Raw genomic sequence first — 23,273 nt, 5'->3', positions numbered from 1 at the left:
TCCTGATTTATTGAAACAGCATCAACAGAAATTTAAGCAAGTGAGAACTTAAGTGTTCAGAAAGCATGAAGTTCTCTGTTAGAGATGATGAAAAACGCTGATTGTAATTCAAACCAAGCCTACTGGTAAGATTAATAACCATAATTTTGTCATGGGAACTTTAATAATTTGTTTTATTGAAAAAAGAAATTTTATTACAATTGCCACTTAATATGGCACTCAGTGTGGAGGCTCTTTGTACGTTATATTTTAAAATGTAATACCTTTCTTTAAAAAAAAATTTTTTTAATGTTAATTTTTGAGAGAGATAGAGAGAGGCAGAGCACGAGCGGGGGAGGGACAGGGTGAGAGAGGGAGACACAGAATCCGAAGCAGGCTCCAGGCTCTGAGCTGTCAGCACAGAGCCTGATGTGGAGCTCAAACCCACAAACCGCGAGATCAAGATATGAGCCGAACATGAGTCAGATGCCCAACCGACTGAGCCACCCAGGTGCCCCTAAAATGTAACACCTTTCAATAGCACAATTACTCTATATAAACATGAATCAGTACATGGAATTAGTATGTGTTAAAGTGTCAATTATAAAATGTCTTATGGTTTTATAATAAACCCGTACCTTTATTTATTTTGAAGTGTAAGTTCCAATAAGGCAATGCTGAATTCTACTTCATGGTAACATTTATCCAAAATATTAAAAAAAATTTTAAAAAAAGTATTTAAAAAGGGGCACCTGGGTGGCTCAGTCAGTTGAGCGTCCGACTTCGGCTCAGGTTATGATGTCACAGTTTGTGAGTTCGAGCCGTGCGTCAGGCTCTGTGCAGACAGCTCAGGGCCTAGAGCCTGCTTCAGATCCTGTGTCTCCCTCTCTCTTTGCCCCTTCCCCGCTCATGCTCTGTCTCTCAAAAATGAATAAATGTTAAAAAAAAATTTTAAAAAAAAGGTATTTAAAAAGAAATCAAAATAAATATCTTACCTGTTGAATTCTTTATCCTTTCTGAATTCTGTGCAACTGCTGTTGGGTTATTAAACATATCAATCAAAGGACTGGTATACGCTCTGGCTGAAGGAGCTGGGGGTACCTTTGGTGAATATTTAGAAAGGGTGTCATAATCTTTCCCAACCTGTGAAAAAGTCCTTATTAGTTTAATATTAGTGTAACACAGCAATGGACTTAGAGAGATTTCCAGGGCTGTTGGAACATGTTTTAAATTCCACTTTCTTCCCTAAATTCTCTTAGTTGGGTGGTAATGCCCTATTCTGAATTATTTCAAGATTATCACATTCTTTTCTTCATTTTGTCTTTTTTTTTTAAGGCAATTACTCCCCATTTCCCACATCCCCTGGCAACCACTAATCTACTTTCTGTCTCTATGGATTTTAGGGTCCTCTCTAGGTCTATAGGATTTGTCTTCTTGGCTACAGAATTCTACACTTAAAATAATTTTTCCAAAGAATTTTGAGTGCATTGCTCCTTTAATTTCTTTTTTTTTAATTTATTTTTATTTTTATTTTTTAATTTTTTTTTTTCAACGTTTTTTTATTTATTTTTGGGACAGAGAGAGGCAGAGCATGAACAGGGGAGGGGCAGAGAGAGAGGGAGACACAGGATCGGAAACAGGCTCCAGGCTCCGAGCCATCAGCCCAGAGCCTGACGCGGGGCTCGAACTCACGGACTGCGAGATCGTGACCTGGCTGAAGTCGAACGCTTAACCGACTGTGCCACCCAGGCGCCCCGTTTGCTCCTTTAATTTCTAACATCTTGTTTTGGTAACGAGAAATCTGGTACCATTAGTGTTCTCTTTTCTTTGTGAGTAATTTATTTTCCCCCCTCCCGGAAATTCTTAGAATTTTCTCTTTGCCTCTTTCTGCAACTTGACCACGATCTATTGAGGTTTGGTTTTTTTCCTCTTGTCCAGGCTCACTCACTCAGTGTTAAAGAGCAGGCAGGGTCTACTGCAGTAACTTCTGCAGGGACCATAGTCAGGGCAGCAGAGGGGGAGAAGTGGCTGGCCTTGAATATACCTGGAAGGTGGAAACAACAGGGCATGCCTGTGGGTTGGCTGTGACTGGGGAGGGGGAGGGGGAGAGAGAGGGAAGGCGGAGTCCACATTTGTGCCTGAGCTACTGAAAGGATGGAGCTGCCATTTCCTGGATGGAAAAGACTGGAGAAGCAATGTTTAGAGTGAGAAAATCAATCGTGTGGTTTTGGACAAGCTGAATTTGAGATCCCCATTAGACATCTGGTGATTCTAAGAAGGCAACTGGGTATCTCCAACCTGTCTAACTTTAAGTTTACATCCTCTGTTTTTGTTTGGCATTTTGGGAGAGCTCTTTGGCTTAATTTTCTAAGCAGTTCCATTCTGCTAACAAGCCCGTCTACTGGTGTGGGGTTTTCTTGTTTGTTTTTTTTGTGGAGGGAGGAAGGGGAGGGAGAAATTTAAAAACCTATTTTAGAAGAATTTCAAGCAAGTACAAAAGTAGGAAGAAGAGCACAATATATCTTTAAGTACCCAACACCCAGCTTCAACAGTTACAAATTCATGGCCACTATTGTTTCATATACGCCACACCCATCTTCCCCCATGCCTGGATTATGCTGAAGCAAATCCCAGACATTTCAATTATAAATAATAATCCAATTTTTACTTTCCAAAATCTCTAGTTGATTTTTCCCTGGGGATGTAATATCTTTTCATCTCTTTCTTAAGATTTCTCCTCCACTATTTCCTCTGTTGCCTCCAATATTGGCCATTCTGGTTTTTGTTTCTTTTGGTGTATCTTTTTATGGCATTGGTTTTCCTTACTTGCTCAGTGATTCCTGGTTATCTGTCCATCTTGGTATCTTACGGCATTCTCTATTCTTTTCACTCTTTATGGTAGTATGGATTTTGCCTGTTCTTATCACAGGCTACCTACAGTGGGGTAGAGGACAGGGAAGATACTTCCAGGAGCATGCATGACCTCTGCAGTGAAAACATGGTGCTTTGGCCAGTAGACCAAAGTCCCTGTTGCCTACTGTTCATTCAGCGCAAGTGAGACAGTGGGGAAGAAACCGACCAACTTAGAGGATGCGAATCATACAAGAATGTAATGTCCCGGGTTCTCCACCGCTTCTTGCAAACCATTGACTCTGAGCTTACTGCTCCGCCCTCTGCTGCAGTCTTGCCCTGCACATGCTCAGAGCTAAGGTTTCCTTCTCTTTTGATTCTCCACACACTGATCTTGCCTTTCTTTTAGACTCCTTCAGGGTTGTTGGCCCACTGACAGCAGCTTCTCTTATTCCCCATGCAGTTATGGATCTATTCTGTAGGTTGCTGACTGGTCTTTAGCATCTCTGCTATCATTTCAGAGGTTAGGGTGGACTCGTGTATCCAAACTACCCACTGGAAACAAATCTCCACACGTCTGCACAAAGTACTAAAACCCGGGTTCAAAGAACAGCAAACTACAATGCTTGACTGCATTACCTTGAATACTGGGGTGGCCATATTTTTTTTTCCAGTACCAGATTATGTTGTGATGAATGGCACCAGAGTTTTGCTAATTATTCTCTAAGACACCTACGCTTCCTTCACTACGAATAAACGTACAAATTTTGAATCATTACAATTAAAAACAGTAACAATAACATTTCCAAAACAAAGATAACAGTGGTATCCACAGCACTACATGCTGCTAACCATTGCACAGCCGGTGTCAAATCTGAAGGCAAGGGGATAGAAGTGAGAAAAGGCAGGCCCTAGAATAAAGGAAGACCTGTGATTCCCACTAACAAAAGCCTTGGTCCTCCGTGCAAATTTGGCCCAAATCGTATTAGTAAATGTGAAATCTTGGGGAGAAAACCAGTTCCTACCATGTTGCTTCTCTCGATCATTGGTGAAGGCTGAGGTGTTCCGGACACTGGGGTAGAGACTGGGGTCTTAATTTCTTCTATCATATTCATGATTTTCTCAGGTACTTTGGTAGCATCCCCACAGGTCTCCTGCCACCTAGGCAGTTTGGAATTGAGTAATTCTGCAGACTATAAATCCAAAAGAAACACAACTAAACACAAACATGTATTGCTCAAAGAGCTGAGAAAAGTTACATCAACTATCAGTGATAATGTTTTACTGACTTACTACCACAAGTCTGAGACATTGTGTTAAATCCAGTGAACATTTAACCATCTCTGAGCATCTGCCCTGGGTTACTGGCTGAGAAAGATTAGGCTCCTTTTCTACAGGAGCTTCTCCATTCTCACAGCATGAATGCAGAGTTTAAGACTACTACAAGAATTGTAAATGATGAAGAACAAGCTCAAACACCAAAAGGGAGGCTTGAGCAATCTTATTAAGCCCTACTGTTTCCCCAGTGGCCTCAGAAATGCCAATCAGTGCTTTCTTCCTCTTACTCCTGAGAGAGGGCAAAGCCCTCACCCCAACCCTTCTACACCCTCAGACTGTAACCCTGACACACCAACTGCTTGGGCCTGCTTTATCCAAGGAGCCCCTGAAAGGACTGGGACACCGAAGCCAGGAAAAGGCAAGGCACAAGAGCAGTTTTCAGAAAGGTGATGTGACTTCCAATAGAGAAAAGAAGTAGACTTAGTTTATGCTACAAAGCATAGCTGGGATCCAAAGTTAACCGTAAGAAAGAGTCTGCCACCAACTAGAGCTCTCTGGAAACAGGCCAGGTTGCCTTGTGTCACAGTGAGTATCCCTTCAGCGGCAAGGCTTTGCTGTAGGAAGAGAGCTTCACGGTCACTTGGCCTATGGACCCTGGCCCAGCAGGGCACCCTCACCATGGAAAATGACTCTGCCAAAACTAGTACAGATGCACTGTTGACAAAAGTGATCATCTAATACTGCAATTCTTTCTTGTAACAATGTTAGATCTTAGGAATTTAGATTTGGTAGATGAATAGTCCTTAAAGTTGCAAACACTTTATAAAATATGTAACATTTGCCTGATGCATACAGATAGGGCCAAGTTGTTTCCCCCGAAAAAGAGGACGTTGCCTTATATGAAAGTGCTTACAAAGCTTCTACCATGGAGCAATCTCTAAATTACATTACAAATAACAATGAATATTTGACTTCACTCAATGCTAGTTTTGGATGCTTACACAGGCCCAATAAAATTTATAATTTAAAAAGAAGGGAAAGGGAAATAACACATATTTTGTAATGCTTTCTGGGGGCATAACCTCAAAACTATGTGTGCTGGAAGCAGGGCCATAAAGCCAGTCATTCAGTTGATGAGATCATGAGGAAACACCTTGAGGAGGATAAAAAAGTAACCACAACAACTGTCTCGATGCTGGGACAGAACTTCCAGGGACACTTCTGTACATGGACTCCCAAGGTGAATATCTCAAACCACCCAGGTGGGCTGGACTTGGGGCCCACTGGGACCCATCCCACGGCTCTGGTGAGGACACTGATGCTGAGGATGCATCAGAGAGAGTCTGAGGAAAGCAGACTCATAGGTGAGAAAAGAAAAAGTGCTGTTTCTCAATTATTAAGCATTTTATGAAATATTTTAAATATGGATATATTACTTAAATATTATAAGCAACATTTGACCATTTCATCCACGTTTCTGAAAGTTTACATATTCAGGTTGGCCAAAACTATTTCTTTGGAGTCTTCTCATTGGCAAAATAGGTCCATCACTTTACACTGAGGCACATATGGAAGGTAAGTAATTTCTAGGGCATTTGAATATGAAATTATTAATAATGCAACACAACTTGCCACCTGAACCCACCTGTAAATGATAATAATGTAAGTGATTTGCAAAGCTACAGTGTTTGTCAACCAGAAAGCAGAAGCGCCTTTTCTCTTCAAGCAGAGCTTCTTTGCACCCATCTGCAATAAATTTCTGGATGTCGCTCTGGCGAGAAGTAACGGTTTCTACATACTAGGAAAATAAATAATAATTATACAAGTATGACATGAGGAATCAGAGCTGCACAGCCAGACGTTTATCTTCCACCATCTTTACACTTGGTTTATTTTGATAATGGAATAAATACTAAATGCAGATAAACATTAGATAAAATAACAAAGTTGTAGCCTGATCTGAGCAGGTATTATCATTCTCATTAAGATCCCTGACTCATGTGCAGAAGAACGTTGCCAAAGGCCTTCCACTCTGTGCTGGGCAATTTACACAAAATATTACTTTATGTTTCAGGGACAGGATTGTGTTCTGTTGGAAAATCAACGGCTTTAGAACCAGAAACTTCGAATTCAAACCACAGTTCTAAGTATCAACCATGTGACTTAGCCTAAGCCTCATTTTCTTCACCTGTAAAATGGGGATAGTAATGCTAACCACCCTGAATCGGGAAAAAATGCCCATGTTCTTAGGAGGCTACTAATTATCCTCGACTCTGGAAAACTGTGGCCTTAAGCTCATACCAACTCAAAAATGCTCATAAGCTTCAACAGCAGCAGAGCAGTGAGCAGATGAAAGTATACGCTGAGTGAGGTAAGTAAGCTTCCCTGTAAACTGCACAAATTATCAACAACAAAATAAAGAAAAAAGTGCTGAAAAGTTCACCTCAATTTCTTTGTGTTCATATTTGAGCGCATTTCGTCCTCCTTGACTTTTCCTTCTGATCTTCTTCAACTCTGCTTGAGATTTCTCCAAAGAATCTAATTTATTCCTGTGTTCTGTTTGGTATCTTTTAAGAGTTGCCTGTAAGTGAAATGTTGTGCTTGTTTTAGTGTAGCACCATACAAACTGTTGGGCAGTTAGTGCTGCCAATATTTCCACTGGACGTGGCCCTGCATACCCGTTGCCTCCCTTCCACTTCAACGTGTGACTTTGTCCTCAAGTTCCCCGTTCACAGAAGGGGCCACTGACCACAAGGGCAGCTCCTATAGGATGACAATGTCTCTTCTTTCTTGTTTTCTCCAATGTTTTAGAACACTGAGTGGTAAGTACTTTGGGGAATAAAAAACAATTTAATGTTCCTGACTGTTTTATGACTTACAGTTTTAAGAAACAAAATTAACAATTGCAATCACAACCAATTATTTTGGGTGCTGTGTAGCGAAGTGTTTAGGGAGCCTAACAGAACTAGGTCAGAATTCTGGCATCATCCTTCATTTCCTGTGTGATCTCAGCAATTATTTAATTTCTCTAAAACCCATGTTCTCCCTTTAATCTGTACAGTGAGGATAAGAAGAGTATCTACATAAAGAGTTTCTATAGGGATAAACATCAGATAATGTATGGAAAATGCTTGCCATTACATCTACCTCAGCAGCTTTTGGAGGTCCCTCCAGAGTGCACACAGGGGCAGCAGGGCGATTTCAGGTAACCTACACTGCTTACTGCCACATGGGGTCTTGGTGAGAAAGGGGCTTTGGGTGGCAAAGAAAGTAGCTACTCTACAGCAGGTAAGGGAGGTAGAAAGAGCCCTGTGTGTGGAGGGTCAGGCAGACGGAGAAAACTGCTGGAATCATCAATACCGGGTGACAGGCAAGGGACACCATGCAGGAGCAGTCTGTGATGACTGGGAGAACACCAAGCACGTCTCACGTTCTCAAGTGCTGGTTTGTGAAAGCAACAGCTGCACTAATACAGATGCAGATGCCATCCCCATGTGTGTGTACTTTGAAAACAATGCTTTCTAGAAGCAGGATTCCTTGCCATATTTTCCTCTATGCTTTTTAATAAAGATCCCAGGTGTTAATGCAAATGGAGCCCTGGAAGGCACCTTGTCTATTTCATGCATCTGTGTATATACGCAATACTAATCTCTATCCGTATTTGCTGCTGCTGGATAGACAGTGAGAGAAAGTTCTCCTAGGGCTTAGAGACCAGGCAAGCGTAGCCTCCTGGGAAAGCCAGGCCCCCGTGCCCCACACCTACCTCCACCCACGGAGGTGGAGCAAAACCGTGTACTCACATTCATGTATTTTACATCAAGTTCTGTCTTCTTCTCCAGCTCATGTATAATCTCTTTATGGAATTTTTTGAACTTTTAACAAAAGAAAATGAAAAATTCACATCAGCTTTGAGTCTTTAAGCAAAACAAATTTTTAATGTAAAATAAATATATTTTATAAGTATCAAAAGTTTACATACGTTTTCATCAAGACTCTCATTGAGTTTCTTGTGGGTACTTGAAATCTCTATGAGAACTTGGCCTGTGAATAAAACCAGATGTTGGGGGGAGGGGGGAGAGTCACTGGGTGGATTTTGTAAAGATATTAAAGTAAGTAAAGTAATGGAATGAAGCACAGTCTATCACTGCCCTCAATGCCTGGAAGCATCAGGCCCTGTGGCCTGTCAGAAACACTGACCTCACACCCATGGCAGGGTGGGTTCCAGAGGGACACAGCCCCTCGCAAACTCACTCCACAACATTGTTCACCCAAAGAATGCCAACTTTTGTCTCCAAATTCACATCATGCTTTCTATATTTATTCCCTCCCTAAGCGGAATCTTATCTATCTGATTTAATTTTTAAATTCACTTACAAAAGATTATCATGGTCATTATAGTAACTACCTATAGGAACAAATGACTTATTTTTATCTAATCCCCAGAGTAATCTGATTATCTGTCAGGCATAAAAGATAAAGGTTATTTTTTTCTCTCATTCTTGTGTCCTTTTGGAAAATATTAACGCCATGGGAAAATGCAGCAGGGACAGTGCTCTGCCTCGTATCTCCCGGGACTACACCAAGTCTCTGACACAAGTACAGTCACAGGACAGAAGAGAATGTTCCAGGACTAAGGAGCCTTACTCCAAAGGCAGCAGGATGATCATTTGATTTGCAAAGCACATCTCTGGCAGTTTGAGGCAGTGTGATAGACATGTTGACCGTGAGGTACCTACTGGGACATACGTGTTCAGGAAGCGGTTGAATTTCTTCAACTCTGATAAAGGTGAACAAGAGCCTCTCTCTCCCTGCTCATTTATCTATAGGAACCAAATGGGTCTGATACCTAAGACCTGGCAGATATGGAATCATCTGGAATAACCACCAGACCATATTAAATAAAAACAAAATGTGCTGGGTAGGTCCCCTACAGTTCAGTGGATATAGATAGAAAGGAATTCCTTGGGTGAACTGAAAGGCTGTAGATGAAGGAGAATTTAAATTAAGACTGTGGTGGGTATGGGAAAAGAGAAAGAATACCAACTAGACTATGAGTTCAGCTGTCACCTTTACACAAATGACACTACAGTGCCCTGTTGTCGAAACAGTTTAAGACCTCTGACTCTCAAACAGTCTAGGTTTCCCCCAATTCAACCCTTTTCTGGGGGCACCTGGGTGGCTCATTCAGTGGAGCATCTGATTCTTGATACTGGCTCAGGTCATGATCTCATGGTTCATGAGATTGAGCCCAGCATCCAGCTTTGCACTGACAGCATGGAACCTGCTTGGGATTCTCTATCTCTGCCCCTCCCCCAATTGTGCACGCTTTCATGCACATTTATTTATTTATTCTCTAAATAAATAATCATTTAAAAAATTTAAGAAAAAAAAAAAAGAAAAAGAAATTCAATCCTTTCCTGAACATGTTTGTCCACCTGGATGTCCCAGGCGGTACGTCATGGTCAACACGTCTAAAAGTGAGTTCACCCCATATTCTCTAGCCCCAGCTCTTGGCTGCCAGCTAGCCAGTCACAAGGGGTTGACAATTCACCCATGTGTCACACTCAATGACAAAGATGCAGTCCCTTGTGCATGTGGTGTCATCACTTGGGCCAACCTCTAGGGTGAAATCATGCCCCTTACTCATCTTGCTTCCTTGGGCAACAAATGTGCTGGCCCTTCCCTGCCGTGGAGAGAAGATATGTGGAAATAACATGTGAAATCTATGTGCACTCAATCATCTGTCCCAGGCCAAGTGGGGAAGAGTCACCGTAATCTGCCACCCAGCAACACATTCAAACCCACCAGTTGGACTAGGAGTGTCCCCCTGCCCATCATTTCTCTTTACTCCCAGCTTGTTCTCTTCTGGATCTTCTTCCTCACAGGTGCCAGAGATCCCTCAAAACCAGATGTAACATGTCATTCCCCTGGCCCCCACCCATGGTATCCCAGATAAACCACCTCCTCAGCATGAAGGCCACTGTGGACAATGCTGCTTAAGATAACCATGGCAGGTGGTGGGGACAGAGAATTTCCTGTAAGGACAGAACCTTACAAAGTTACAGATAGGTAACTCGTAAGCCCCTAAGCAGCCTGTGATTCTAGGAACCTCTAACAGAACAGCCTGCTGGATGAACCAAAGGGAGGGGGCAGACACACAGCCAGCCACATCCCCACCACACCAAGTTATCAAGATACCTACTCTCCATCCTTAATGACATTGACTTCATTTCTCCCATAATTACGTTCTCCTAAAGCTCAACATGAAATAATTCAGAGTTACCACAAAGGAAGCCTTCACATGCCCAAGAATATAATTATATTAAATGTCATTTTATCATTTAGTGATTTCAGACACTGAAATAGTCTGAGTTACTTTCACATCCATTTTAAAATCATAAATAACTCTTGGCTACAGATGAAAAACAGTAACAAAAAAAAAAAACCCTACTTCAATTATTTGAAAATTAAGCACTCTATTCTTCGCAAGTCAGATCTACTTTTTTTAAAAAGTCTAAAAATAATTGTGCTTAAATCACTCAGTGTGATTCAAGCTAGAATCAAAGCACTCACAATTTTTTTTTCATATGGTCATGAACTTTATCTCTACAACTGTATATAATGTGGATCTCTGAGAAGCATGTTGCCAAAACAAAAGCTTGTGCTAGTGTGGCACTCTTGTGAAAGCCAGCACTGCTGAACCTGGTGCTTGGTCTCGAGGCGCCTCCCACCTCGTGGTTTTCTCCCTGTAGGCAGCTGGGTGGAAAGGCTCACTGAAACAGCCCATTCACTCTGTGGCCAGGAGCAGAACACCCGACCTTATCCTGGTTATTCCTGTCCCTTACAGTTCGTGGAATTTAAATGCTGACTTTATAGCAGCAGCCACGGAGTCCTCGGTCAAAGAAGGATTAGAAAACATCTTTACTGTGATTATGGGAGCTGCCAAAAGTGTATCTTGAAACAGAAAATGAAAAGTCTTTATGTTCAATCTACAGAAGTTTATTCTTAAATATAGCAAGTGTTCCTTTATGTCTGAAACGTTGCATTGCACACGTTTATTTACTCTTAGCCCTGTAACCTAATTTTTCATAAATTACATTTGAGAAGAAAAAAATTGTTTTGAAAAGGAGGGTGGAGCAGAGCCCAGATTCTAATGGAGCAGAACTAAACACACACCCAAACAGGAACCAATGTGCTGGTCCCAGAAATCACAGACCATATGTACTGATCAACCATTTCCTTTTTCCCTTTTAGGTTCTGAGTACACATTCTGGGAAGAAACACCCAAGTACAGTAATATGACTCAGTCTGAGTAAATTATATTCTTAAATAGCATTACTAAAGGATTCACATATATACATATTTCAAAATCATGAATTTGACATAACTAAAAGTTGATGTCCACTATCAGTTTTAGGAACTTTGAATAAACATGTCCAATAATTTGGACAATACTATATAAAGATACGAATTTAAACTGAATGGATTTAAAAAGTTAAATAACTAAAATTAAAGAGTATTACTTGTATGAACACATAAAAGTTTTCATTTGAAATACAGATTAGTTGTTGGACTGTTAATATATTTGCAGCTAGATAATCCATTTTTTTAAAGTTTGAGAGCAAAAGACAGTGTGAGTCGGGGGAGGGGCAGAGAGAGAAGGAGAGAATCCCAAGCAGGCTCTGTGCCATCAGTGCAGAGCCTGATGTGGGGCTTGATCTCATGAACTGTGAGGTAATGACCTGAGAGGAAATCAACAGAAGCTCAACTCACTGAGCCACCAGGCACCCTGACAACTAGATAATTCTTCATCAATTCACAGTATAAATTTAGAGAAACCAGATGGAGACTATTAACAGACATGAGTAGCACAGAACAGGTGCTCAACGTGTAGGCACACGGACTTTTTCATTTATAATTGATCATGGATAATCAGAACACAGTATTTCCAGAAAGCACAGAGCAATGATGGAGTGAGTCACACACGATTTCCTCCCTGTTACTTCAAGTGGAATCAAACAATAAAATGAGACAGTAGAAGCAAACCTACTGTGGACCTAAAGTTACACTCCATGAATTATGGTAAACCTGACCAAAAACGTCACTGGAAAAAGGATATACTTTTTCTGACAATTTTTAAAATATCAAACGTGATGAGAAAATATAATGGAAGTAAAAGCAAACTACACACAGATGGCTATGTTAAATACACAAGTATGTATCCCACAGATTAGAGTCACCAGCACGGAATTAGTACAGAGGCAGATTAGTAACCATGAACACGTGACTCAACTTGAAAGCTTTACCAGCATCTAAGAATAGCCCTCAGGGCTGCCCACCCACAGTCTCTGGATGCAACTGGAGGTGCTCTTTTCTGGTGAGTGTCAATACTGTACCAGTAAACAACGTGCATGTAGGGATAAAGCCAAATAAGTGATAGGGTAAGCATTTCATCCAACACTCCTCCAGAAATCTAGCTTCTGACCTGGCCAACTATAGCACCACAGTTCTAATTAATGTCTTCATGGAGACCGTAATTATTCTACCACTGATCACGACTTAGTCCATCCTATGAAAACAAATTGGACAAGCAGAAATCGTACATTAGAAGTATATAGTGTTCCAAAGTTCTTTCATAGTCTGAGAGAAAAGTAAACTGCCAGGCAGCATCTGACTTTGTTAAGAAGAGATGCCACTAGGGTAGCCACTAAAAGAATAAAGTGTGTATAACGACCAAGCAAACAGAGAGGGGAAAAAACAATCAGCCAAAAAGAGGACAAGAGAAGAAATGAACATAGGACAGACAGCAGAAAGTAATTACACTTAATGTAAATAGACTATATAATCCAATTAGAAGACAAAGACTGTTAGGATTAAACAAAACAAAACAAAACAAAACAAAACAAAACAAAACAAAACACCCTATTATATTTTCCTTAAAAGAGATACACTTTAGATATAGGGATACAGAGAGTAAAAGGATGGAATAAGATATATAGCAAACACTAAACAAAAGAAAGCTGATGTAGGTACATTAAAACCAAACAAGATGTAGTAAGTGGTCAAAGAGGGTGAGAAGCATTATTAGAATTAGACATAAAACAATGATTTCCTAATGGGAAAAGGTTCATATGGAAGATGGAAAATTTTTTTATTCATAGGCAGCTATTAACATGGTCTCAACATATTTAAACTAAAACTGAATTATAAGAAGAAATAGATAAATCAATAATAATTGTAGGAGACTTCAATATGCTTCTCTTGGTAAATGGGTAGAATGAGTAGGCAAATATAGCAGTACAAATGTAGATAACCTGAATAAGATGATAAATACAGGTGATCTAGTGAACATATATAGAAGACTATATCTGATAACTTCATTTTTAAAGCAAAGAGTATATTAAAAAGAGATCAAAAGAAAACCTCACTCTATTTCAAAGGGCTGAAATCACAATGAGTATGCCCTTTAACCACATCAAAATTAAACCAGAAACCATTAAAAGAAAGGTAACCAGAAAATATCCCTATACTGGAAATGAAGAAACAGACTTCTAAATAACCTACAGATCAAAGAAGAAACCACAATGGAAATTAAAATTATTTTGAAATAAAATGATAAATATAGGATATAAGAACATGTAAGATGCAACTAAAAATTGTGGTTAGAGGAAATTTATAGCCTTCAAATGCATATGTTAGAGGAGTGTGAAAAACACTAAACACTCATTTCAAGAATTTAACAGAATATAATCCAATAAAAATAAATTAACTACTGATAAACATAACAACACAGATATATTTCAGAAATATATTAAATGAAAGAAGCCAGACTAAAAAAGCTATATACTGTATGATTCTATTTATAAAACATTCTGGAAAAGGCAAAACCAACAGTATGTGATAAACAAATCTGCTTACTCTGTGATCCAGCAATTCTACTCCTAGATATATTCCCAAGAGAAATGAGTGCATTTGTTTACCAACAGAAGCACAAGAATGTCCATAGCAGCTTTATTCACATATCCAAGGCCAGAAACAACTCAAACATCTATCAACACTGGAATGGATAAATTATAGAATGGATAAACTCACACAATGGAGCAGGAAGACCCGAAATCTGTATATGGATTCCTCTCAAATCCTTGGCTAACACCTAAACTGTACATGCACAGGGTGAGACTCTAAGAAAAACCAGCAGTTAGAAGGATGTAGAGTTTGGCAGAGATTCTCAGTAGGACACACATTGAGTTGTCGGGGGAATACAAAGTTGGGAATTCAAGTCCCACCAAGTGAGAAAGGCTTCATAAATACCACAGGCTGCCCAGTGACATCAAGAAGGGACATGCCTTAGGAATAAACACTGTCACAGGACAAGGGCAAAACCAAAATAGATCCACCAGAAAAAAATCTACCAGTAAGCCTCCACGAATCAAGGTGATCTACTAGTAATGTAACTGTCTACTGGAATAAAACTTCATAATCTTAAGAGGAAGATAACAAAATAGAGTCTCTACAACATTTTTTTAGTTTAGTTATTTATTTTGAGAGACAGAAAGCAAGCTCACTAGTGGGGTAAGGGCAGAGAGAGAGGGAGAGAGAATTGCAAGCAGGCTCTGTGCTGTCAGTGCAGGCTCAAACGAGGCTCAAACCCACGAACCATGAGATTGTGACCTAAGCTGAGATCAAGAGTAGGACGCTTAACCGAATGAGCCACTCAGGTGCCCTGAGTCTCTATAACACTTTATCACAATGTTCAGGACAGGAAAAAAAACTGGTAGGTGAATGACAAACTTACAAACTCTGAAATCATTTTAGTAGGATCATTTTCTTTTGGTATTCCAAAATGTATAATTATAATACTTCAGTTTATGTATAACTTCACTATTATAAATAAACTTATATTATAAATCGATACAAAATTTTTTTCCTTTTGTGACTGGTTTACTTAGTACAATGTCCTCAAGGTTCATCTATGCTATAGGATATGTCAGAATTTCCTTTCTCTCTCTCTTTTTTAATGTTTATTTATTTTGAGAGACAGAGCATGAATGGGGGAGGGGCAGAGAGCGAGGGAGACACAGAATCCGAAGCAGGCTCCAGGCTCCAAGCTGTCCAAACAGAGCCCAAAGCAGGGGCTCCAACCCATTAACCATGAGATCGTGACCCAAGCTGAAGTCAGATGGTTAACCAACTGAGCCACTCAGGTGTCCCAGAATTTCCTTTCTTTTTAAGGCTGAATAATATTCCACTGTATGGATATTCCTCATTTTATTTATCTATTCATCATGAGGAAAAAATGTTGACAGTCACTTTGGTTCTTTCTACCTCTTGGCTATTGTGAGTAATGCTGCATAAACATGGGTGTGCAGATATCTCTTCAAGACTCACTTTATAAAAAATTTATTTTTAAAATAAATTTGTTTTTTTAATTTTATTTTTTATTTTAGACAGAGAACGTAAGCAGGGGAGAGGGGCAGGGGAGGAAAGAGGGAATGGAGCCTGACATGGGGCTTGATCCCACGATCCTGGGATCATGACCTGATCTGAAATCAAGAGTCAGACGCTCACCAGGTGAGCCACCCAGGTACCCCCAAATTTATTTTTTTAATTCAAGTATAATAAACATACAGTGTTCTACTAGTTTAAACTGATAAAAATGTTTAATAATTCCAGAACTGTTTTATTTTTTTTAATATTTATTTATTTTTGGGACAGTGCAAGCAGCAGAGGGGCAGAGAGAGGGGGACAGAGGATCCAAAGCAGGCTCTGTGCTGACAGGCTGACCGCAGTAAGCCTGATGTGCGGCTTGAACTCACAAACCACATGATCATGACCTGGGCTGAAGCTGGACACTCAACTGACTGAGCCACCCAGGTGCCCCAATAATTCCAGAACTATTTTAGGTGTATCACAGAATTGAGAAAATGTACAAATATGATGATGTTATTGGGAGCCAATATTTGCACATATTTCCAAAATATGTAAGTGCATATGCTTATTTTTATATGTCCATGTGTATATATGTATGCATATACACAGGTCTGGTTTGTATGTATGTATGTACACAGTACACACTGTATACATGTATATATTTCCTAGATCTGTTTGCTGAAAGGATCAAGATGACACTTCAACAGAGCAATAAGCACACCTAGTATTCAAATCTTAGCTTCTAGTATCATCCCCACTAAAAGCAAGGAGCATTCCTCAGAAGAAAATACCTGTTGATTCCACAATTGAGAAGGGACAAGATGAGCCTCAAATGTACTTTTATGCAAGAAAATAAGGAAGTATACAAGAAAGAATGAATGAATGAGTGAATGAATTAGAATCAGCCTGAAGGAGCTCCTATTGGCCCAATATAGGACGGTTTGAGCACCAAAGTAATTAAGGACAGTAAGAGCATATATATAAATAATTGAAAAAACCTTGGAACCCATGAGCCCACAGCAATAGATAAATAAAAAAAGAAAGAGGAGAGAAAGGAGGGCTTCTGTTAAGAGTAAAATGCAACAAGTACAGTAGACACTCGTTCAGGCAAAATTAATAGATGCTGAATCTAGAGAACAAATGTTGATGAGGAATAAGAGATCTGCATAGTCTGGGTGCGCCTGGCTGCTTCGTTGGTGGAGCATGTGACTCTTGATCTTGGTGTAATGAGTTCGAGCCCCATGCTGGGTGTAGAGATTACTTAAAAATAGAAAAATCTTCTAAAAAGTTTTTTAAAAAGATCTACCTGCTCTGGTCATTAATCCAGTGCTGGTTGATAAAGAAGTGTGTTGACACGAGAAAGAATACCTACCAATGCTCTGCTTATTTCATAGTAAGTCTCTGGCAATCTCAATCTTAGAAAATAGTAGAAATGGCCAAAGATCTGAAGGAGAAAGTTCTCTGAGCCAAACAGAAGTTGTAGCTACAAACCCAAACATTCTTTCCCTCTTGGAGAGGAGTGGAGTCCCTTTAGACACAGAACAAATGAACTTTTATATATAGACCTAGAATAGGTTTCCCAAAAGACATCGTTCTTCCATAATGAAAGGCCAGCAGCTACTGCTGGTCTCTCAGCGACAGAACACAAGATGTCTAAGAAGAGCTCCTGAAGATGAAAGGCTGGCTGAGGAGGCTGGAAAAGAGTGGGGTACTGTGAAAGCTAAAAGACTGGGAGCATTTTCAGAAAGTGGGGTGCTCTGCATTGTAATCACCCACAGTGAACTCAAGGGGCACAAACATCGGGCAAAGGTTAAAGCATCTGCAGAAAGATGCAATGGTGCCAGACAGGCCTCTGGTAAGTTCTTTAACCTCTCTCCAGGTCATCTCATGCAGCCTCAGTACTGTCAGCTGTATGGTGGTAACCAGAATATCTACTTCACAGGCTTAGGAGAGTACAGTGCTTTCCTGAGCTCTGAAAGGAAACACTGGCTGGTAAGGTGTGCATCCAGACAGGAGTAGCAAATTAGTTAAATAATGCATGAAACACAATAACAGAATGGGCCCACATGCTTTTCAACACGCTTTCTTTCTGAGTACTTGTTTTCTGGAAATAAAGCCCACATACTAGGTTGTCAACTTATACCTAGTTACCACATTTGTTTAAATATTTCTTGTTCCTTACATGTACACATCTGTGTATTCTTTAATATACTTTAGTACGCTTAAAATGTTTCAGAATAATTCCTAAAATTTACTAAAATAGACAAATGGACACCCACCTCTCCTAAACTCAGCTCAGTGCTCCTCTCATGTTTCTTTCCCCCTTCCTAGGGTCCCCAAAGGAAAAACTGTCCATCTCCTGTTGAAGGTATTCTTGAGAAAATGGCTAAGAAAGAATTCTTGAGATGTCTTTGGTGCAAAAACATGATTTTATTAAAACACAGGGACAGAACCCGTGGGCAGAAAGAGCCACCCTAGGGTTGCGAGGAGTGACTGATTATAACTTCTGAGTTAGTGGGGGTTAGGGATAGCGTAGCCTCTAAGGAATTTGAAAGCAAGGATTTCAGGACCTTGAGGGGCTAGCTGCTGTTAAGATAAGCTTACTTTTAGTCTTTAATAAAACAAAAACATTAAGGAAGTAAGGCAGCCATGAGTTGCTTGAGGAAGGTCATGGTCTGCATGTTACAAGTGTATATTATGAGTGGGCTGCAAGCTCTGAGGAGATTTAAGCTACATTTCTCTTGCCTTTGTTTCCCTTACCACTATTATCAAAAAGGAATACACACAGTACTCTTTCCTCCACCTCAGAGCCTTTCCCTTTACTAAACAGAATACTTAGCACTTCAGTTAAGTGTTGACAATTCTTCTACACTTATACTGTACCAGGAATGATCCATTGGAGAACAGACACATCTGACCACTGCTGGTTAGAAACCAACCACCAAGGGCACTTCTGGTTTCTGCTCTGGTTTCTGTGAAGAACTTGGAAGTCATCACTCTCTTACTCACATCAAGAAGCTAAATAAACTGAAAAACAACAGTGCTTCTTAGATTCAGTAGAGAATTAAGTTCACAGGTAAAGATCTGCCCTGAAAACCAGAGACAGGCTAATGTGGAGAATCCTGGTTTACTGGCAGCAGAAACCAATGCTGGAGCCAGTACTGCTAGAAACTCTTCAACTGTAACTGATGGTTGCTGGAGGCTCAGCACGAACCAGCTTGAGTTAAAAATTCCAGGGGCGCCTGGGTGGCTCAGTCGGTTAAGCGCCTGACTTCAGCTCAGGTCATGATCTCGCGGTCTGTGAGTTCAAGCCCTGCGTCGGGCTCTGTGCTGACAGCTCAGAGCCTGGAGCCTGTTTCGGATTCTGTGTCTCCCTCTCTCTCTCTCTGACCCTCCCCCATTCATGCTCTGTCTCTCTCTGTCTCAAAAATGAATAAATGTTAAAAAAAAATAAAAAAAAAAATTCCAGAGGGCTCAGTCTTAGGGGAGGAGTCTAGCACTTTCATGAGTATTACCTCTAGGAGCCCCCACCAGGTTCCTACCCTGAAGACTTGAGAAAATGCCCATGGGGCTTACAGGCAGGTGGAGGGGGAAAATAACCGTTGTGAAATCAGCCCAGCATTGTTCTGTTCTTGCTTTGTTCTGTGTATGGAAGGTGAGGCCTCAAAAGAAACTGTTTTACTAAAGCCTTATGCCAGGTTTTTTGACCCAGTAAAAATCAAATACACCCCACAAAACAAAAAATGGAGATTTAAACCTAGAATTATAGAATTATCCCCCTCCCTAATACTTCACTACTATAGCATCCATCAACAGGGTTTACATCTGAGACTTCATTTAGAAGGATTTGGGGAGGAAACTGAAAGACAACAGTGGGATGGGACAAAGCAAGGACATCAGAGGAAAACTGAAGTTCGAAGCTCTTCCCAGAGAAAATCACAGAGGACAGAAACTTGGTGCTACATAAAGAAATGAAAATGAGTAAAGGAAACCTCATTTCAAATGGAGTCAGGAAGCCCCCAAGGGGGTAGTTCTTGCCCATAACCACTTGTGCCATTTGCAGACCTCAGCAGGGAAAAGGCAGCATGTCTGAATTTCCCAAAAGGAAGAAGCCTACTACCCGTAGGAGGAGGAAAGAAGATTTTCTCCGGCCCAGCAACAATTCAGCCAATGAGAAGTCACCATAAACCTGAACTCTCGCCCTCCTCCAATGAGCTTTCATTCCAAATAGCCCCTCCCACTTTGTCCTTTCCTCTGTAAAAGCAAGCCCTCTCCCGTGTTTTCTGGACTTGCCTATGGTTTGTCATAGTCTGCGTACCCCCTATTGCAATTCCCAAATAAACTCATTTTGCTGGTCAACTAGTTGGCTATTTTACTTTTAAGGTTGACAGAAATGAAGAGCATTAAAGAAGGAATGAATGAAAGTAATTAAACCTTGTATTTCTTATTCTTAATTGATACACTAGATAACTTTATTTGAAGTAATAGCAACAACATATGGAGTGGGTATGACTTATGGATAAGTCAGATGAATAACAGCAGTGCTACAGAGGTTAGGAGGGAGGAACTGGTAACACTCTGCATAAAGACCCTGTGCTGCCTGGGAAGTGATACAGTGGTGTTTGAAAGTGGACCTAGATTGCCTGCATACTACCCAACCTTAGGACAACCACTACCAAAAAAAAAAAAAAAAAAAAAGGTTTAAGTATAATCAGTATGCTGAGAGGAGATAAAATAGAATATAAAATGCTCAATTAAAACCAGAAAGTGCAGGAAATGGGGAAGATTGTTTTAAGATAATGAACAAGTGCAAAGAATACAAAACAAGTACAGTGATGTTAATCTAATGACATCACTAATCATTTTAAATATAAGTGGTTTAAATGTACCAATTAAAAGAGAGACGGACAGAGTAGACTTCTTCATGTACACGTGCCCACTAAGAGAAAGCTGAAACACATGGGGAAGAACTGACAGAGCTGCAAGGAGAAACAGATGAATCCACTATAATAATCACTGTGGACTTCAATACTCTCAGTAACTGATAGCAGGATGATTGAAGTGAACAGCATCATCAATCAACTGAATCTAAATGACAGAGTAAACTTCACCCGGCAACAGCAGAATACACATTCTTTTTAAGCTCACACAAAACCTTCACCAGGACAGACCACATTCTGCACCATAAAACATACCTCAACAAATTTAAAAGAATGGAAGTCATACAAAAAATGCCCTCAGACCACGGTGGGATTAAACTAGAAACAAGTAACAGAAATCTAGCTGAAAAAAAATCCCAAAATACTTGGAAATGAAACAACATACTTCTCAATAACACAGGGGTCAAAGAAGAAAACAAGAGAACTTTTTAAATATTTGAACAAAATGAAACCACAACATATCAAAATTTGTGCAATGCAAGCAAAAGCAGTACTTCAAGGGAAATTTATAGCACTCAATGCATGTATTAGAAAAGAAGATATAAAGTCAATACTCAAAGCTTCCAACTTAAGAAGCCAGAGAAAGAAGAACAATTTAAACTAAGGCAAGTGGAAGAAAATAACTAATAAAAATTAAAGCATAAATGAGAATAGGATAACTATAATAAAGAAAAGTCAATGAAACCAAAAGCTAGCTCTTTAAAATGCTGATACACCTCTAGCTAGGCTAAACAAGGGAAAAAGAGAGAAGACACAAATTATAGGAATAACTTGCTTTATTGTGCTTCGCAGATATTGCATTTTTTATAAACTGGAAGGTTTGTAACAACCCCACATCAAGTATGTCTATTGGCACCATCTCCCAATAGCATTTGCTCACTTTGTCACTCTGTCACATTCTGGCAATTCTCACAATATTTCAAACTTTCTCATTGCTGAATTTGTTACTATGATCTGTGATCAATGATCTTTGATACTACTATTAGAATAGTTTTGGGGTGCTTTTAATCTCACTCATTTAAGATGGCAGACTTAATAAATGTTATGTTCTTGCTGCTTCACTGACCAACAGCTCCCCTCCCTCACTTCCTCTTCTCTGGCCTCCCTATTCCCTGAGGTACAACAATATTTAAATTAGGTTAATTAATAACCCTATAATGGCCTTTAAGTGTTCAAGTGAAAAAAAGATTATTACACCTCTCACTTTATTTTTTTATTTGAAAGAGTGTGTGTGTGAGCGAAGGGGAGGGGCGGGGGGGGGGAGAGAGAGGGCTGGAGGCAGGGAGAATCTTAAAGGCAGGATGAGCGTGGAGCACGACGCAGGGCTCGATCCCATGACTCTGGGATCATGACCTGACCCAAATCAAGAGTTGGATGCTTAACTGAGCCACCAAAGTGCCCCACACCTATCACTTTAAATCAAAAGCTAGAAGTGACTGGGATTAGGGCTTAAGAGTCTGTCTTCCCCCTCCCCTCACTCTTTTTCTAAAAACAAAAACAAAAAACCCAAATTTTAAAAGAAACCACTCCACAGCTATCAGAATGACTAAAATCCAGAAAACTGACAACGCCAAATGTCAAGAATGTGCAAAAATGGTATAGTTTGGCAGTTTCTTACAAAGGTAAACAGTCATACTATTCAATCCAGTAATTGTGCTCCTAGGTGTTCACCCAAATGACTTAAAATCTTTTGTCCACAGAAAAACCTATACATGAATGTTAACAGCAGCCTTTTCATACTGCCAAGACTTGGAAGCAACCAAGATGAATGGATAGACTGTTGTGGTACATGTACACAACTGAGTATATTACTCAGGGATAAAAAAGAAAGAAACTATTAAGCCACGAAGAGACATGGAGAGAAAGCTTAAATGCATATTGCTTAGTGAAAGAAGCCAGTCTCAAAAGGCTACATACTACAAAATTCCAACTAAATGACATTCTGGAAAGGGCAAAACTATGGAGACAATAAAAAGATCAGTGGTTGCCAAGGAGGGTGGGGGAGTGGATACTATAATGGTAGACGTATGTCATTAAACATTTGTCAAAACTCATGTTAACACAAAAAGTGAACCTTGTGGCACCTGGATGGCTGAGTCAGTTGAGTGTCTGACTTCGGCTCAGGTCATGAGCTCGCGGTTCATGAGTTTGAGCCCAGTGTTCGGCTCTGTGCTGACAGCTTGGAGCCTGGAGCCTGCTTTGGATTCTGTGTCTCCCTCTATCTCCGCCCCTCCCCCACTCATGTGTTGTCTCTCTCTCTCTCTCTCTCAAAAACAAACATAAAAAAAAAAGTGAACCTTAATGTAAATTATAGACTTTAGTTGATAGCAATGTATCTATACTGGTTCATCACTGAGTGGGAGAGAGAGGAGTATGTGGGAAGTCTGGGTAAGATCTGCTCAATTTTCTGTAAACCTAAAACTTCTTTAAAAAAACAAATTTATTAAAAACAAAATAACACAAAACAACAGCCGTCTGGAACCAGCAGTGATTAGGAAGCACTGCCCTCTTCCGAGGAAAACACATGCAGTGTCTGAATGCTTCTAGAAGTTACTCATGGACAAGAACTTGCATTCTGATTCTCAGTTACCTGTGTGATACCAGTGCCTGCCCAGCACATAACAGTCCTTAAAAGTCTAGCAATAAGTAAGTGTACTGAACAAATGAATTAGAGGGTAATTGCAGTGAGAAAGAACATAAAGTAGTATAGTAGGGCAGAGAAAGGAAAATCTGGCAAAAGTTTGACCCATCATATCGTGGTATCTGTAGTATTTTCCTACTGTGTAGTATCTGCGT

At 40.1% G+C, this 23,273-nt stretch overlaps 1 protein-coding gene across 2 annotated transcripts in view; it reads right to left on the bottom strand.

Moving 5' to 3' along the window:
- Positions 1-23,273, bottom strand: part of BAIAP2L1 (BAR/IMD domain containing adaptor protein 2 like 1) — a 93,745-nt gene that overhangs the window by 18,657 nt on the left and 51,815 nt on the right. Inside the window, exons 4-9 of one of the 2 annotated variants that reach the window (XM_053213319.1) lie at positions 8,087-8,148; positions 7,908-7,979; positions 6,551-6,688; positions 5,753-5,905; positions 3,855-4,022; positions 975-1,080 (exon numbers count right to left, since the gene is read on the bottom strand). In XM_053213319.1, the coding sequence (XP_053069294.1) occupies positions 975-1,080; positions 3,855-4,022; positions 5,753-5,905; positions 6,551-6,688; positions 7,908-7,979; positions 8,087-8,148 (699 nt within the window). Of the gene's footprint in view, positions 1-974; positions 1,123-3,854; positions 4,023-5,752; positions 5,906-6,550; positions 6,689-7,907; positions 7,980-8,086; positions 8,149-23,273 lie in introns of both variants that reach the window. The other variant, XM_053213318.1, reaches the window with a different exon arrangement.

The sequence above is a fragment of the Acinonyx jubatus genome, chromosome E3 (genome assembly GCF_027475565.1).
Source record: "Acinonyx jubatus isolate Ajub_Pintada_27869175 chromosome E3, VMU_Ajub_asm_v1.0, whole genome shotgun sequence".
Classification (NCBI taxonomy): domain Eukaryota; kingdom Metazoa; phylum Chordata; class Mammalia; order Carnivora; family Felidae; genus Acinonyx; species Acinonyx jubatus.
Note: the sequence above shows the minus strand (reverse complement) of the source record. Positions and strands in the feature narration are given on the sequence as shown.